A 16,406-nucleotide genomic window follows, 5' to 3' on the forward strand; every position below is an offset into this window, starting at 1 on the left:
AAAACGATCTTTCATGAAATACTCAGCTCTGCCAGCAGTAAGGTACAGGACCCATAAATTCAGGGTCAGCTTCCAGCCAGGAGCAGCAAAGTGAAACAGAATCCATGTAGTGGACAATAAAACCCCACAGTAACACAGCTTAAGACAATCATCTACAGAAGCAGCCAGTGACACCCAAACTTGTCATCACCTTCAGCAAGCCCTACGAGAAGCAAACTCAACAGCCTTCATTTCCAGGAAATATTAAGCACCTGCTGAATAAAACAGCTTCTTCCAAGTATCTGGAAGAAGCTGCCTGAAGTTAATCATCACTTCATGAAGTTTAACCAGCCATCTGCATTTATATCACTGCAGTCAGAAATCAGGATTTAAAAAGGCCAGTCATTAGATCTGAAACATTACACAATTAAAAGTAATTAATTGTTTTAACTTTTGCTATTGCTTCTAAATGTTGCTACAGCCACCTCATCTTATTACAGCCTCCCTGGACACTAGAAATATGTTAAATAACTGACATCAGGTAGGTGCACATGAAAGATGAGAGCCACAGATAAGTGCAGTTTGTTGCTTTTAAAGCATTATGCTCTTCAGCTAAACCAGCACACTCCACTGCTGCAGAAGTAAATACGGACATATGCATGGACTGAGAGTCAGGCTTGTTTGGCCTGGAGAAGGCTCCTGGGAGACCTTACTGCAGCCTTTAAGTACCTTGCCTACAAGGAATCTGGAGAGGGGTCAGAACTGGATGAGCTTTAAGGTCCCTGCCAACCCAAACCAGGCTGGAATTCTATGATTTAGTGCACTAGCAGCACATGCAAGCAAACCAATTAATCAAGAACTAAACTGTGCCATCAAGATACACGCAATGAAGCTGTACTATCCTGTATCAGGAGCACAGGTACATGACATTAACAGATGACAGGTACCATGCAGTGCACAGTATCTCCATCCTTTGCTCAGTTAGCTCTTTAAAGAATGAAGAGTTGAAGTGGCTTGAACCAGGTCACACAGTGAGCCCTGGCAGAAGAGCAAGCTCAGCTGCACTGCTCCAACAGCTCCGGTCCATGTGCTTCCAAGAGAAAGCCATCCCTCCCTCACGAGTTGTGCCGCGCTCCAGCACGCCACGTGCTCCTCCTTGGCTCCACAGCACACACACACTGGGCTGCAGCTCAGTAGATCATTCACAGGCAGAAAGCAAACAGGAGAAAAGGAAAGTTTCCATCTCCCACTACTGCCTTCCCCAGCAATAAGCCATTTCCTTTCACCTGAGACAAAGTCCACAGAGGCTCTGATAACACTCAGCAGGCACAACCACCAACCCCACAGAGGCAGCACAAGACCCTGTGAACATGCAAAGCCAGAATTACTTCCATTCTGCAGCCCTTTACTTTCCTGTAGCAGACTGCCTGTGGTCAACCACAGTTTTTGCTCTAATCCTTATTATTGCTGATAACTCTCATTAAAGGGTGCCCTCACCGAGATACCTATTCATTTTGCATTCTCTGCTTCATGATATAACTTACTGGACTGTGATAAAGAGCTCAGCCAGGCATAGACCAAGCAGCCCGATCCTGGAACATGAGTAACTCGGATCTCACTTGCTTCAAGAAAACAGAAGAAGAATGAAAAACAAAAGATAAAAGTCAAACAACAAAGCCTCTTTCAGGGAGCAAGGCTACTGAAACATTCCTTCCTCAACAGCAATACAATTTAATTCCTTTGCTCTCGAATGTGTTCCATGCCGGCTTACAAACAAGTAGAAGTCACTGCACTATATGAAAAGCTTGCTAATAACAGTTTTTATCAATCATTACCATAACATAAGCAAGCCTTGCCCTACCAGACACACAAGAGACAACACAAGGCACCCTTAATCTTTACTACCTCGTCTGCCGCTCTTATGTCATCGCCTGCTTTCATTTCTAAGTAGCTACAGGAGAGTTCACAGCGAGAGTGAATCACATTTAACCCCAATTCACACGCTCCTCCGGCCTGCACAGCCGCTTCCCTCAGCAGTGCCCAGACTTTACTATTGGCAAGTGGGAAACAAGCAGTAAAAACCACGTAAAACCAAAACTACCACACGTAAGACCCCAAAACTACCACAGGTCACTAAGGAGACCTTGGCACCCCTCTGCCTGCTGCACCGCCCGGCGCACAGCATCCCTCAGCTGCCGGGACTCTGAGGCCCCCTTCCCGCCTCAGCCCGGCCCTCAGCCCCGGGGCCCCGGTACCGAGGAGCCCTCCTCCCGCCGGGGGTGGTGACCTGCGGGCTGGACCGTGGCGGCGCTGACCTTGGACGCGGCGGGGCCCCGCAGGAGCCTGAGGAGCGGCGGCCCGCGGGGCTGACAACGCGGCAGCAGCACCCCGGTCCCCTCACCCCCCTCAGCGCCACAGCCCCACACCGAGCGCTGCCGGTGACAGCCCGCGGCCCGCTTCCCGCCGCTGCCTGCGGGGCCTGGCAGCGCTCCACCGCGGTACTCACAGCCTGTCCGGCGCGGCGCCGCGCTCCCCGCGCCGGGGCCCGGAGCAGCTCCCGGTAGCGCAGCAGCTCCCGGCGCCGGTGCCACCGCCGCGCCCACGTGCAGCCCGCCCGGGCCGCCGGGCTGGGACTTGCAGCGGCTCCCGCCGCCCCGCCCGCCCGGCACGCCCCTCTCGCGAGAGGCGGCTCTCTCGCGAGATCCCGTCTCCTCAGACGCTGCGCCTGCGCCCTCTCCACTCCGCCTCGGAGGCTGATACCTGAGGGGAGCAGCGCGGTTGTGGGTGCGGTTTGTGTCCGTTCTTCTTCTTCCGTGCCCCGGGGAGGGCTCTGGCCGCCTCCATCTCTTGCTCGCTCCGTGGTGCATTTGGTGGGGAACGCGCGCCCGCTCCTCATGAGGCTAGCGGAGCGGAGCCGCTGAGGCCTAGTCAGCCCTGGTGGCAGCGGCCGCTCCTGTGGTGTCCCTCACCCTCCGCCCTGGAGCTGCGGTAATGGAGGGTTCCCCTCTGCTGCCGTGGCGCGGCGCGGCCCGCAGGGGCCCCCTCCAGCCCCGCGGTGTGGGGAGCGCTTCCTGCCCTTGCAGCCCGCCCGTCGGGGCGCTTTGCCCCGGCGTTCCTGCGGGGTGCAGAGCTGCCTCCTGTCACTGGCTGGACCTGCTGTGTCCTGTGCATTGGCCGGGCCTTGGGCACCTGAGTCATCTCTTCAAAGGGTTAGGAACGGCTGTTTCCTCTCATAGTTCTTAGAGGCTGCATCTTAGCACCCTCACCCACTCCAACTGCTCAGCCCTGTTCTTTGCTGGGATCATAAGGCTCATCTCTGCCCCAGAGCCAAAGCACTTGATTGTCTCCTTACACAGCCAGACGCTGCTGGCCCCCACCTTGCTGTTCAAAGAAGTAAACAGAGGGGAACCTGTGTTATACAAAGCTTTTGACATGCTATGAATGCTTTGCTGGTGATGAAACACATTAGTAAGCAAGTGCATTAGGCAGCAGGTACAGCAGCGCAGGACTGGAGCTGCCAAGCCTGAGCCAGAGTGCAACATGAAAATCAGTGTTTGGGCAAGGTTACTGCTTAGCTGCAGTAACACAAAGCTGGAGTTAATGGAGACTTTTGTGTTCATTTTATTGTTAAATACTTGTGATATTACCCACACACACTCTGTCTCCTCATTGGGTGCAGCCAAGGGGAGACTTAGTTTGTCACCGAACCTGTCTTTGTGGTGACAGAGATGGCTTTGAATTTCCCAATGGAACAACTTATGCTGCTTTTGTGTCTTTTGGAAACTCAGAGGGGAAAGTCAGAGGGAAAAAATGGGCCAGGGAGAGATGGCTCAGCAAAAGGGCTTCGGGGCAAGAAGAGGTAGCAGGGAAGAGCAGAGCAAGAAGTGAGACCATAAACCTCCTTGCTCTTTCCAGTACCCACCTCCTTCTGCAGAGCCCTGTGAGCTTGCCTGGCTGTGAGCAGCTTGCTCTGCACTATGTATGTGATGATGGAGGAAATCTGTTGAAAACACCTCAACAGCAGGACACCAGGCTGCTTTCATTGGGTTAACTCACCCGCCTGCCTGGCGTTAAGCCCACTCAGTTGTTTATTTACACATGTATGCAGCAAGCATCACGTTAGAGAGTGTCAATGAGTAACTTAGGAAAACCACAGCCATGTCTGAGCAGGATTGGCCTTCCGAAATTAGTAATTTGTGGAAGTATTTTTCTATGAAAAGCTCCTGATTTGCCTCAACATTTTTGTTTAGAGCAGGCAGAAATTACTAACAAATACCTGCTTAAAGACTACAAATTGTGCCACATATGAAGCAGAAAAAATTCAACAATGCTCAGACTTGCCCATTTAATGTCTTTAAAATGAAGAGCTCAGAAGTTTCTGTTAGGAATTCTGCTGACAGCCATGCTTGACTGTTACAGTTGGGCAGATGGGGTGTTGGTGGCTCCTGACTATAGGGTGTAGGAGATCTGGCCAAGGTCGCAGGGGTGGCCTGTGTCAGACACAGGGTGACCATCAACATTTGAAGCTCTTGGGACAAACCTGGTGTTATGCTCTGTGTGCAGTGTGCAGCCAAGCTCTTGGAGCAGTCAAAGGCCATAAGCTTTACTACAGTGAAAAGAAAAATACATTCTATTGAGTACTAATAAAGTGTCAGTGATGTCAAATAAAACAAAGACTGCTATCAGAAAACAAAGACTGCTGCCAGGTCTGACAAGTTGTGTTCTTACAGAAGCAGTTCATGGGTCTGAAGTTTTCCTGAGTGAGGAACAGCTTTCTAACCTGCTAGTTCAATTCTTGTGGTCATTTAAAAAGCAAATACATGTTCCCAGCGAGGAAAATTGGCACCCTACAAAGTAAAAGGATTACTGAAATTGAGAAAAGAACACGTAAGGTATGTCAGCATCCTCGAGGCCAATTTATTCTTCTTTGTTGTAAATTAGAGGTGTAGCCATTAACATCTCAAACAGAGCTGGCAGACTGAGGCCAGCAGAGGAGTACTTGCCCAGTTGCTTTGCAGGGGATTTGAGCAGTAATTTTTCTCTCTTTCAGAAACTCTGTGAGACCAGGAGTTAAAAACAAGGATGGGCCTGGCTGGAGGGGGAGCAGGGAGTCAGCCCTGGAGAGCAAGTGCAGGCTTGGAAAGGACAGAGCACACAGAGGCGGTGGTGGCCTCTTTTCCCTGAGCATCTCTTCACGTGAGTACTTAACATACAGCAGGATTCAGCAGCACACTTTGCTCTTCGATCCCTACTGCACAGAGGCTCAGATGCCAACTGTTTTGGGCAAATGCAGAAATTCCTTCCCTCATTTTGCAGTGCCTCAGCCACCCCAATGGCCTCACGTGTATTTGCATGGTGGGGCCTTTAAGCCTTTGTATGTTTTGTGTTGCTCTGAACCAGCCTCTTCCTTGTCTCAGAGCCACTGTCTCTGGCCCTTGTTCAGTCATGCCCATTTATAGACAGTTGGGTGGGTCCCTCTCACGCTATACAGAGCGTTTTGTATGTGCTGCCATTGAAAGCCTGCTCTCTTGCCTGATGCTGCCCTAAATGCACTCCAAGCCACTGGGAAATGAGAAGGGCTGTATCACACTTAGTAAGGGGAAAGAGAATCACTAAGGAAGGGGAAAAAACCTTGGCTGATAGTGCAAGGAGCTGGGGAGCACAGCAGAGCAACTTCATAGATATTAAATTGGTGCAAAGGGAATGTGTCTGTCCACACACTGACAGGGGGAGAAGCAGCAGAACAGACATTTCTAGTTCTTCCAAAGGACAGGATGCTATGAGAAAAAAATTAAACTACAATGTAATAGTTCAGTGGGGTTTTCTGGAATATGCAGTTAGTTACTCACAGCTATTTATAGCACTATCATCTCAATATCCCTGAAGATGCATCGTCGGGCTCTTTTCATTGCTGCTTTGATGAACAAACCCGTACTTGTTGTAACAAGTCACACCATGGGAGATGCTCTTCTGCACTCCCCACCCACACAACCCTGGGATTTGTTTTCATTTGAGAGCTTGTTAAACACAGCAGCCATTAAGTGAAGAAACCAGTGTTCCAAGACACAAAGGAGTCACACCTATAAATCGTGAACTTTAGCAGTGGGAAAAGGCCATCCTCGCTTTGAGTTGGAAAAGCCAGTAGCACAGTTTGTGGCTGCAAGGGGCTGGCTTTAATTCTGTGACACCCAGAGACTTACCTTGTTGTATCTATTTAAGTTGGGTGTTCAGTCTCCATCGTTCCTATACAGATGGGCCTAAGGGGAGGATAGGAAAATAAAATGCAGTAGACAATGGCTGAAGTAGATATTCAAGTAGCAGTAGAAGTTAATCCTGTGGCAGGGCGCAGGGGTCCGGATCTCACCCCGTAGAATCAGAGACTCAGGCTGGAAAAGACCTTTAAGATCACCAAGTCCAGCCTATGGCTGTTTGTGTGGCTGTAGCACAGTTAACCCACAGCAGTGTTTGGCACCTTCACAGGTAGCCCCAAGGCAGCTGCAGCAGGAAGAGGAGGCTCTTCTCTGCCCACCCTCACAGCAGCTCACTGCGACGGACAGGACCGCTGCTCCTCTGAGCACCTGATGTGTTCCCTGAGGCGGGCGTCTCACAGTTGTGGAGCAGCCCAAGGTGAGGCTCACCTAATCCCTGACAGGATCAGGGCTGCTGGCATTCAGGGGCATCACATTCATCACAAGATTGGCACCACTGTTCCCTGTAGTGGCAGCATCTCACCAGCCTTGGGAAAGGGCTCTTAATGTTTGTGCATGTTTGCACTTTTTCAGCCTGCTTGAGAAAGTCTTCTGTTAAGGGAATAAAAAGCTTAGTATGAAACTTCTGGGTTATAGAGCCATGTATTTTTAAATTGTAATACGTTATAAAATGCATGTGTATTTTCATGTGTTAACAGGAATGTTGTGGAGATTTGTTCTTCCAAGTCAGAGGTTTTTGGAAATACTTATGCCAGTCAGAGACAGCTGAATACTTCGTAATTAGCCACTCACATTGTGGGTCAGTCTTATTGCCCCTGAATAACAACTTCCAACTGCTTGCTCCAAGGGTGCAAGTTTTTCTGTAAATAGACTTTCTAACCTTTTAAAGACATAACTAAAATAAAGCTCTTCCTCCTTTCATTCCCTCACCATGCCTGGAGTGCATTTTGTGATCTCGAGGAGCAAGGAAGCTCAACTGTCTGAAGAGAGCTACTTAAAAAGTGTTTTTAGCAGCAGTGTTGTTGAGGAAACGTCTCCTGTGTGGCTCCCCACTCCTTGCAGTGCTTCTGTTTCTGCTTTAGGGTTAATGAACGTTTCCTCTAAAGGAAAGAAAATGTGCTCCTGCCATTGAACTGTGCAGAAGCTCCTCCATTCATGCACTCCCTACAGCACAGGAGCTCTGCAGTGCGTTACCAGGCCTGTGCACAATGTCTGCCTGTCTGCAGCTCAGTGGGCCTAGGGGTCTGTTCAGTATACAGGAACAAGAAGATGTCTCAGAAGCAGTCAATGCAGTCACGCTTTAATGTGTTTTTACATCCTTTTATGATTCACAAAGCCAGAATATAAGTACTTATACATTTTTGATAGGAAAGTAATATATTCCCCTAAAAGAAAAATAGATTTGATTATTTGTCATAAAAGTTGCCTGACAGTTGAAACTTCAAGCTTTCTAAGCTAGAAAAGCTCAAATAGACAAATTATACTGAAATGTTCTTTAAAGACCAAGCAGCTGCTTTATTAAAATATTAAATTTACAATTTAAAAAGAAATATTCTGATTTATTATTCAATTATGATAATCTTATTGAAGTGACATGGAATTCATGACAGTGGGCTTTATTCTGTTCAAATCCTGTCCTCAGTTATCCTCAGAGGCAATCAGTTTTGCCATTATTTAGAGCTGTGCAAGATGACCCACACAGAGCAGCACCATGCTGGAAAGATAAATCCTAGGAGTTCAACTCAATCCTAATTTTCCCCAGAAAGAGAGGGTTTTGAGGCCTGGGATTAGGGCTGATCCCACACCTGTGGCAATGAGGCCCTTGGTCAGACCCCAAGGACCCATCCGAATCTCACTGTCACAGAGAAGGGACTGCAGACTGCACCAACTCCACCACGCAGCACCAGTGAATGACCTTCAAACAACTTGAAGCAGGTTGAATTTACATTTTACTTCAAAAAAAAGGGGAAGTACATACATGAGGGAGAACGGGGTGAACAAGAGTTATCTGAACCCAGGCTTCTACCCTTTTACCTACAGTTACCACCGGCGCTTGAGTTGGCCGGGCTCTTGCCAGCTGTCGCACGCTTGCTTACAATAGCAACAGGATTGTGGATCCAGGAAACAGGTTCAAAGCTGAGGCCCGACTGGAACTAGTAAGGTATCATACACAGTGTGAGTTTATAGTACACAGCATCTCTTTTTAAATGACATAACGCAACAGCAGAAAGGAGTAGTAGTAGTTACCAGTTACTAACACTAGAATAATCAAATTTGTATGTTATACATATACAGCAACTAACTGCTTTACAAAAAAAGCAAAATAATACAATATATTGTCACATGTATTTACAGTGTAGTAAATATACCTTTCTGTCAAATTTTACACAAAAAACTATTTACAGGTGAATATACTGCATTAAAAAAAAAATGGTGGGACCAACACTAAAAGTGACTTTCTGTGGTCAGTTTGTTGCATAACAATAAGACGTGCTTCATTACACTGGAAAAGAAATTAACCTTAGAATGGAACAGAAAAGGCCCTAAAACCTACAACCCAGTTAGGAATAGAGCACTGGAATGCTCCCAGGTCCACAATACTTAGGTGAAATGTTTCCTGTTCTTGGAAACCTCATGCACATTAAAGCAGAAACATTGGCATAATTAACAGGTAGGTTATGCACTATTCAAATACTACTGAATTATCTTTAAGTCAGGGAAAATACAAACACAAACAAAATGTTAATCATCTTTACAGTACTTAACTGTAGTTAGTGCGTGATGGGTAACGTGTTCTAAACCAGGGGTGTCAAACATACAGTCCCCATGATGTCCTCGCATGGGCCGCATGTTAAACCCAGGTTTTCCTGAAGCTAAGTCTCATGTCCAAGTACACTGACTCCATGCTGCAGGAGCAGCCCATGCAGCAGTGACTGCCTGGAAGCCCACGAGGTGCCTGCAGGAGCCACTCGTAGGTCAGAACGCTTGGATCTGTCTCCTGCTCGCTAGGTCAGGTTCAAATCCTCACCAGCAACTACCTACCTGCTGATCACTAAGAGCAGAGAGGAGTAATGGGCAAGGAGGGGATGGAAGCAGGCTGGACAGGGAACTGAGGGGTGCTCAACAGAACGAAACAGAGCGGGGTGGAGAAAAACCAGGAAAAGAGAACAAATGAAGGAGGATGCGAGCAAGAAAACAAAAAGGCAAAATAAGAGCACTGGCTGTTACAGGGAGCAGGCCAAGTGATGCATGTGACAGTAAGGCACTGAACGACTAATTACTAATAGGAGTTTCATCAGTAAAGAAAGGCCATGGTCCCCTCCTTGATCTAAGCACGAGCTTCCCAACCACTGGTACTGGGAGATGATATTCCCATGTATCAGAGTGCATGTGATCCCAAAATAAACCTTGGCCATCGGCTGTAACTACACCCACATTCAGCTCCCGTGACCCATGTGTTTGACACCCCTGCTGTAAGAAAGTTCAGGTCTTCTCACTGAGCCAAATGCAGTGAAGACATGAAATGACTCCCCCTTCTTCCAGGAAACAGGATGAATTCAGGTTTTTTGACTTCCTTTATGAAGGTACCAGGATTTTTTCAGCAGGGACTGGGAGCCTGGAATAGTTCTCACAGGAAAGGTAATTGCAGTCGCTGTCCATTTTGGTTTCACATTCTGTGTGTTTCGAACAATGCATTAATTTAGGGACTCTTTTAATAGAGGCAATGCAAAAATCTTGACAGAGGTGCTTTCATCGCATGCTCCCAGTTAAACAAAACCCCTTTGGTTGTTCTGTGGAACTACTGTTTCTGTTAACAGAAAATCTGCTTGAAGGAGGAAACTGAAAACTACGTTTTTTATACCAGCAAATTACAAGAGATTCTTTTTCCCTCCTACCTACAAACCTTCAGGCTTCTACAATCATTGTCTTCAGCACAGCAGAAAGGGCTGGAATGAGCTCAATTCGGACTAACAAGCACTCGCTGGCAGCGATGCTGAAGGTGGCTCTTTGCAACGGGACGTACAAGATGAGAACGGCTTTTACATCAACGACTCCCGGAGCTGTCTGTGCACAGCAGCTCCAGACACAGCCCCAGCCACTGCTCTACTCCTGCGCTCAGCTCTGGCCTCACAACCCCTTTCACAGTCCCACAGCAGCTCAGGAACCACATTCCTACCACCAGGAATAAAGAGGTTTGGTTGACTGCACGAGCCTTCGCCTTTCCCAGCATCTCTATTCCAAGATTCTAAGCTTTCCTCTTGTTTTGGCAAACTATTTGCATATGAAGTTTGTGTTCAGAGTTTTTCCAGGACTGTAAACAAATTAAAGAAATTAAATTGTTATGTTAGGAATCAATACAATAAAGGTATTTTTATTTACATACATGTTACATCGTTACGGTGTGGATACATGTGAATTATGTGCGATAGCAATAAAGTCTCAACACTTACTTGTACCATTCTCTAATAATTTAGCTGTGGAGTTTTATTTACTGAAAGCCACTAAGGAAATTGCACTGGAGGATTTTACTGCAGCTACTGGATATGCCTTTGTTTTCCTTTAAAGCCACTTGTAGACCTAACATAAACCAGGGCTCTGGCACTGGGGAGTTCAGCTGTTCTTTAGCAGGAGATGCAGAGCCCTCCCGCGAGCACCCAGCTGATGGATGGGCCCTTGGCCAGGATTCCTGCTCACCCCAAGATCAGCACCCAGCATGTTTGAGCAGCCGCAGCACCCAGCGCTGCGCCTGACACCTCACTACATAGCAGCACGTTCACAGCCATCCCCCGCGACGCACGACTGACCTGACAAGTGCTTCACAGCGACAGCAGCTTCAGTTCTGTGTCACCCCCAAGCACAAACCCTCACAAACTGGAAGCCCAGGGGGGTTCTGTGAGATGGGTTTGGCTGCGGATGCCTGGACTGACACCAGGAATTGCACTGCAGACATTCAGACATAACCTGCACTCCACACAGCGTCAGCCGGCTTTAAATGCATGTACCTTAAGCAAACATTGCTGGTTTTACAGCGCTGCCTGGGCAGCACGGAAGCAGCTTTGCCAAACACCATCTCCCAGAGCTGGAGGTTTAATTTCCAGCACACCACACGGGTTATTCTGCCAGGAATTCCTCAAAGGAAGGGCAAAACTAAAGTAGATGCTAAATGGAAGGAAGAAGCATTAAGTTTTCAAGACTGCTACAATGACAGCATAACGGTCAGTTCTCGATAGTTTCTTTCCACTATACAACCTGTTTAGTGCAGTTCAAGTACAGCAATGTCCTGGGTTCAGCAGTAGCAGTCATTTTTCTCCTTCTTAGTAGCTGGTGCAGCGCGGTGTTTTTGACTTTCAGCCTGGGAACAGCGCTGATAACACCGATGTTTTCAGTTGCTGCTCAGTAATGTTTAGTCTGACCAAGGACTTTTTGAGTCTCATGCTCTGCCAGGGAGGAGGAGAAGCCGGGAGGAAGCAGAGACAGGACACCTGACCCAAACTGACCAAAGAGGTATTCCATACCACAGCGCGTCATGCCCACTATATAAACTGGGGGCAGTTACCCGGAAGGGCTGGATCACTGCTCGGTCGGGCTGGGTATCGGTCAGCGGGTGATGAGCGGTTGTATTCTCTTCCCTTGTTATTTCCCTTATCATTATTACTATTGGTGGTAGCAGCAGTAGTTTGTGTTATACGTTAGTTGCTGGACTGTTCTTATCTCAACCCGTGGGAGTTACATTCTTCCTATTCTCCTCCCCATCCCTCCGAGAGCTGGGGGAGGAAGGGAGGAAGTGAGCGAGCGGCTGCGTGGTTCTGAGTTATGGCTGGGCTTAAACCAAGACAAGCAAAAAAATCTGCTTTGGAAAAAAGCCAGTTTGTCCGATCTGGTCCATACACAGTCCAAGCATGTGCAGCTATGGGGTGGGGAATGGAAGAGGCTCGTGTGGCCTCCTTCTCCTCTCAAATTTATTGCTGATTACCAGGAATTTAACCTAACCCACCATGACGGTTAAGCTCATTGCACTGCAGCTATCCTAAGTTTCCTTTAAAGTATGGTAAAAAAAAGTCCACAGCTAAAAATCTTACAGGTTTGAATTAAAACCAGGATTACAGGAACTTCCCCTGGCTCATAAAGCCACCACCTTGAAACGTGTGCAAACAGGGTTAAGGACGAACACGTCCCTCTAGAAGAGAGGCAACCAAGGCAGACAACAGAAGCAAGGTAGAACTGTCTACGGGCAATGGCTTTCGAGTTTGGACACAACATGGTTCTGCAGTGTTAAAGAACTCCACACCTCCTTCGGCTGCAAAGTCCGTCAGGATCTACAGGAGCGGTTCTGAAACACTGACTAAAACCAGACACAGAAGGGAGGAAACGAAGGCATTAAAACTCAGGCAATGTTTCAGGAGTTGATCATCTGGCAACACAGCTGACAGGATGGGAACTGGAAAAGTTAAGTGCAGCATCACAACCGGTGAGGGCCCCTGCGAGGGGCCCGCGTGCATCAGTCTCCAGACACAAAGTTAAAGGGGTCAGAGAGGAGCAATCACACAATCTTTTTGATGCTGTGCCGCTTGAAGCTGCCCGCGCTGCGCTGCTTCTGCACTTGGCTCGCAGAGCCGTGGCGCATCCTCCCGCTGTTGGTGTGCCCAGCGGTGGGCGACAGCTCCACGTTCTCCTTGTCGATCCCTAGGGAAACACAAGGACTGGGGTTAACCTTGCTGCATCCTGCAGCCCCAGAGGGGACCAACAGCCTGGACCAAGAGGGACGGCGCAGTCCAGATGCCACCAAATTCTGCCGTGGTGACACATGGAGGTTCATTCTAAGCAGGGTACTGGCTTATGTGTAACGACTTGGAAGACAACTTTTGTGCTGGATAAATCCCAGCATCTGAAATATCAGTGTAATTAATAGCTTAGTGAGCAGTTTAATATTCATTTGACTCAAGAATGCAATGAGTTTTGATGAATAAACCCCTCCAAAGAAAGAGCGACGCTGAGTGGCTACAAAAGCAGTGAATTCAAGATGGACCGGAACAGCCACTGACCTGGGGAGTGCTGGGAGGTTGCAAGCGAGGTCATGGAATTGGAAAGGTTGAGGTTAGCAGTGATGCTCAGCTGGCTCTGCACTGCGGGGGGATACGGAGAGGTGGGCGTCAGGAGAGATTCTTCACTGGTTTCCTCATCGATTCCAGGCAAATACGTGTCAATCAAGGCATCAAGGAACTTCACTATGAGCTCAGCATAGTCCGGGATTTGTGTTTGCTGTGCATGGTGGGGGAAGAAGAAAGAGCCTGGTTCTTTTCTCTAGAAATTCTGTGATCTACATCCTTCCCGGAGCACCAGTGTGCTCTATACAGAAACTTACAGGGAATGTACAGCTCTTACCTTAGAGAAGGGGCCAGCAAACCTCCACAACCCATTAAATCCAAAACCTACAACAACAAATCAAATATTACCACAAACACACAGCTCTCAACTGACAGAAAACAACGAGAAACTATGGAATTTCCCAGCCTTACAGGGTTAAACTTAAACTCATCATTTACCCCCGCTCCTTGTCTGTATTCCTTCAAATTGCTTAGCAGACACAATACTGAGTTTCAGCTTCTTTTGACCCACACAGCTGGTGTAGGACTTTGAATTCTTAGTGCACAATAGCAGGGAGCAGCTTTAATATTCATGGCAGCAGGGTTTGTAATATGCAAACTCTTCTGTTTACACGCAAATGACACTGGCAAGATGCCACACAAGACCGAGTGTTCTATTTAGGGCTGCAGTTCCAAACCACTGTCAGCAGTAAATCTAACTTCAAATATGGCTGCTTTTAAACCCAAGGAAAGGTATTTACTCTGGAGGTAAGAAGTTTGGTATTGGGGCGGCGACTCTTCATGGTAGACAACGCTCTGAACGATCCCATGGATTGGATTCAGCAAGTTTGGATCCTGGCACAGCGACAGGAGGGTATTGATCTTGGAATCCAGCAAATTGTGCCTGAAGAAGAAGAGAAGCAGTTTATTTTTTGTTCCTTAAACACAAACCAGCCGCAGTTCCCAAATGACTTTAGCAAACAGCAGCTAAGGTGGGATTTTCAAAACCTCGGTGACTTCAGAAGTACAACGCAATTCCTACCCGTGTTCAGTGTAACGCTCCCAAAGGACTGCACTCACAAGGTGCCCCACTGAAGCATTCACCTCACACTTTACATTGCAAAGAGTTTCATTATGCTCAACCAAAAAACAATTCACTGGATTTGGGAACTTCAGAGCTGCAGTTTCAAGCAGCTTTTTCACCCTGTGGCAGTGTTCCCTCACTGGGCTTTGTTAATACAAATGCCACTTACTTATAACCGTGGTTTCAGTAACTTACACAACTTGTATGTGCTTTGCCCATTTATAAAGCCAGAAAACCGCAGCATGATTTTTACATCATGCTCAGGTCAGCTTTAAAAGTCTGCTCCTCTGAAGTCCCGATGGTTGGGTTTCTCTGACGTAGACTGACTCCAGCAAATACTACTTTTAACAGGTATCTGAAGAAATACCAGAGTGTCCTGACCTGTGCTTTGAATCAGTTTTGACTGGCACATGGAGTGCTAAGTACAAAACCTGAGTGTGACTGGGGTGAAGCACCAGCAGCAGCAGTGGTACCTGAGGAGGCCTGGTCTAGGAAGAACACTGGATTAGTTTACCATAGGGGAAAAGGACAATCCTCAAATTGCTATGGACATTTGTCCCAGCAAGCTGTGGACAGATGAGTAAGTCCCTCATATGTCCGGTGCAGACCTTTTAAAGGAAGGGCCAAGTTGAGAGTCCCCATGAACAGAGTGTTGGATACTTACACAACAGGAAAGACCTTTGGGAAGACAACGCTGGCTTCTGCTAAATACTCGTACAGAATCCGCTGGTCAAACTCATCCGTAGTGTACTTCACTAATGTGGCCTGTTACATGAAAAAGGATTAAATGAGCACACTTGGAATCCGAGTAGTTATACACAGGCTTTGTTGCTGTAGTTTAAGGTTTTAAGATTTCTGAATAGCAGAAAGCAGCATTACAAAAGATTCATTTGTGTCCTCTCTGGACATGGAACCAAGTCATTTTGTGTGTATATAGGAAATAAAACCAGTTGGCAATGGCTTCTGTTTTGATAAATATTTAGCTAATTGTTTTTTGTCAAAAGCAGGCAACTGAATCTGTCTGAATTACCTCAGGAATGGCGACTGGACTGGTCCAGCTGTAGAAAGCATCATCATACTGTACCTCTATTAACAGTTAATCATTGAAAAACTGAATTACGCTGGGATTCCAACAGCTTGCACTTCTTGACTTTACAAGTATAATGTATTAGTATCATTTTATCATATAAAATTAGTCTGTGATAATAAGCTGCCAGGAAAAAAGGGACAATTGTTGGACAAGTTCTACAAGGCAAGATGGAGTAATGAAAATTCAGTATTTGCTCTTTAAACACATTTCTAATGGTGATCCCTAGAAAGCTGGATCAAAAGAATCGACTTGCACATCACAGGGATGCTGATCCCTGTGAAGCTGGAAACACTGCAAGGAGCATGCATAACGTAACAGTCTCAGACAATAACAGCGAATAGACAGAAAGGAACCTTACAAGAACCGTAAGCAGCAGCGCTTGTATTTTGGGGTCAGTCAGGACTTCTTCATCTAGCAGGACATTCGACTCGGACACAGAAACCTTTCGGAGATGCGGGTGCTGCTGTGGTGATATTCTCTGGGTTTCTGCCAGATAAAAAGAGCAACTCATCCAAAGCAAACACAACCCCAACCAAAACAGAACCAGCTCTTGCACAATGAACTTGGTCATATGCAAACTTTGAGGTCACCAGCATTCGTAAGGTAGGAAAGCAACAGCTACGCTGGAATGCTGGCAGCACTGGACCGTTCCATGGGATGTGTTATCAAATGGTCAACAATAACCCCAATTTCCTCATCAGTGAAATACAGGCCCAGGGGTGGCAAGTCCCACGTTCCGGCTCTGGCAGCAGGCTGCCATCAGACACGAGAGCAGAACCCTGGTCTTGCATTGCAATTGGGGGTGGGGGCACAGGAAGCAGATGTGGGAGACGATGAAGAGAGGCATTCGAGGCATTAGGTCACGTTCCATCTCCTGCAGGAATTTGCAGCTCGGGTTTGTTAGCTCAGAAAAAGCCAGATTTGGTTTATTTCAGTCCACTCCTGCATGTACAGCTTTA

General features: G+C 47.4%; 1 protein-coding gene and 1 long non-coding RNA gene across 6 annotated transcripts in view; one reads left to right on the forward strand and one right to left on the reverse strand.

The window, feature by feature from the left end:
• The first annotated feature begins 2,725 nt into the window (after positions 1–2,725).
• LOC308227518 lies at positions 2,726–10,232 on the forward strand. 2 transcript variants are annotated; one of them, XR_013958077.1, is made up of 4 exons: positions 2,726–2,763; positions 5,030–5,175; positions 6,460–6,606; positions 10,099–10,232. It is a non-coding gene; the product is annotated as an uncharacterized lncRNA (long non-coding RNA). The 2 variants fall into 2 exon arrangements; XR_013958078.1 differs by lacking the exon at positions 10,099–10,232 and having other exon boundaries at positions 6,460–7,277.
• A 2,484-nt stretch (positions 10,233–12,716) lies between these two features.
• NF1 (neurofibromin 1) overlaps positions 12,717–16,406 on the reverse strand; it is a 70,200-nt gene continuing 66,510 nt past the window's right edge. For all 4 annotated transcript variants that reach the window (XM_080630169.1, XM_080630168.1, XM_080630170.1 and 1 more), the window contains 6 exons: positions 15,806–15,933; positions 15,022–15,122; positions 14,035–14,177; positions 13,572–13,618; positions 13,232–13,448; positions 12,717–12,872 (listed from right to left, as the gene is read on the reverse strand). In XM_080630169.1, the coding sequence (XP_080486295.1) occupies positions 12,730–12,872; positions 13,232–13,448; positions 13,572–13,618; positions 14,035–14,177; positions 15,022–15,122; positions 15,806–15,933 (779 nt within the window). In that variant the 3' untranslated portion in view covers positions 12,717–12,729. The remainder of the gene's footprint in view (positions 12,873–13,231; positions 13,449–13,571; positions 13,619–14,034; positions 14,178–15,021; positions 15,123–15,805; positions 15,934–16,406) is intronic.

Source organism: Psittacula echo (genome assembly GCF_963264785.1).
Source record: "Psittacula echo genome assembly, chromosome: 15".
NCBI classification, from domain to species: domain Eukaryota; kingdom Metazoa; phylum Chordata; class Aves; order Psittaciformes; family Psittacidae; genus Psittacula; species Psittacula echo.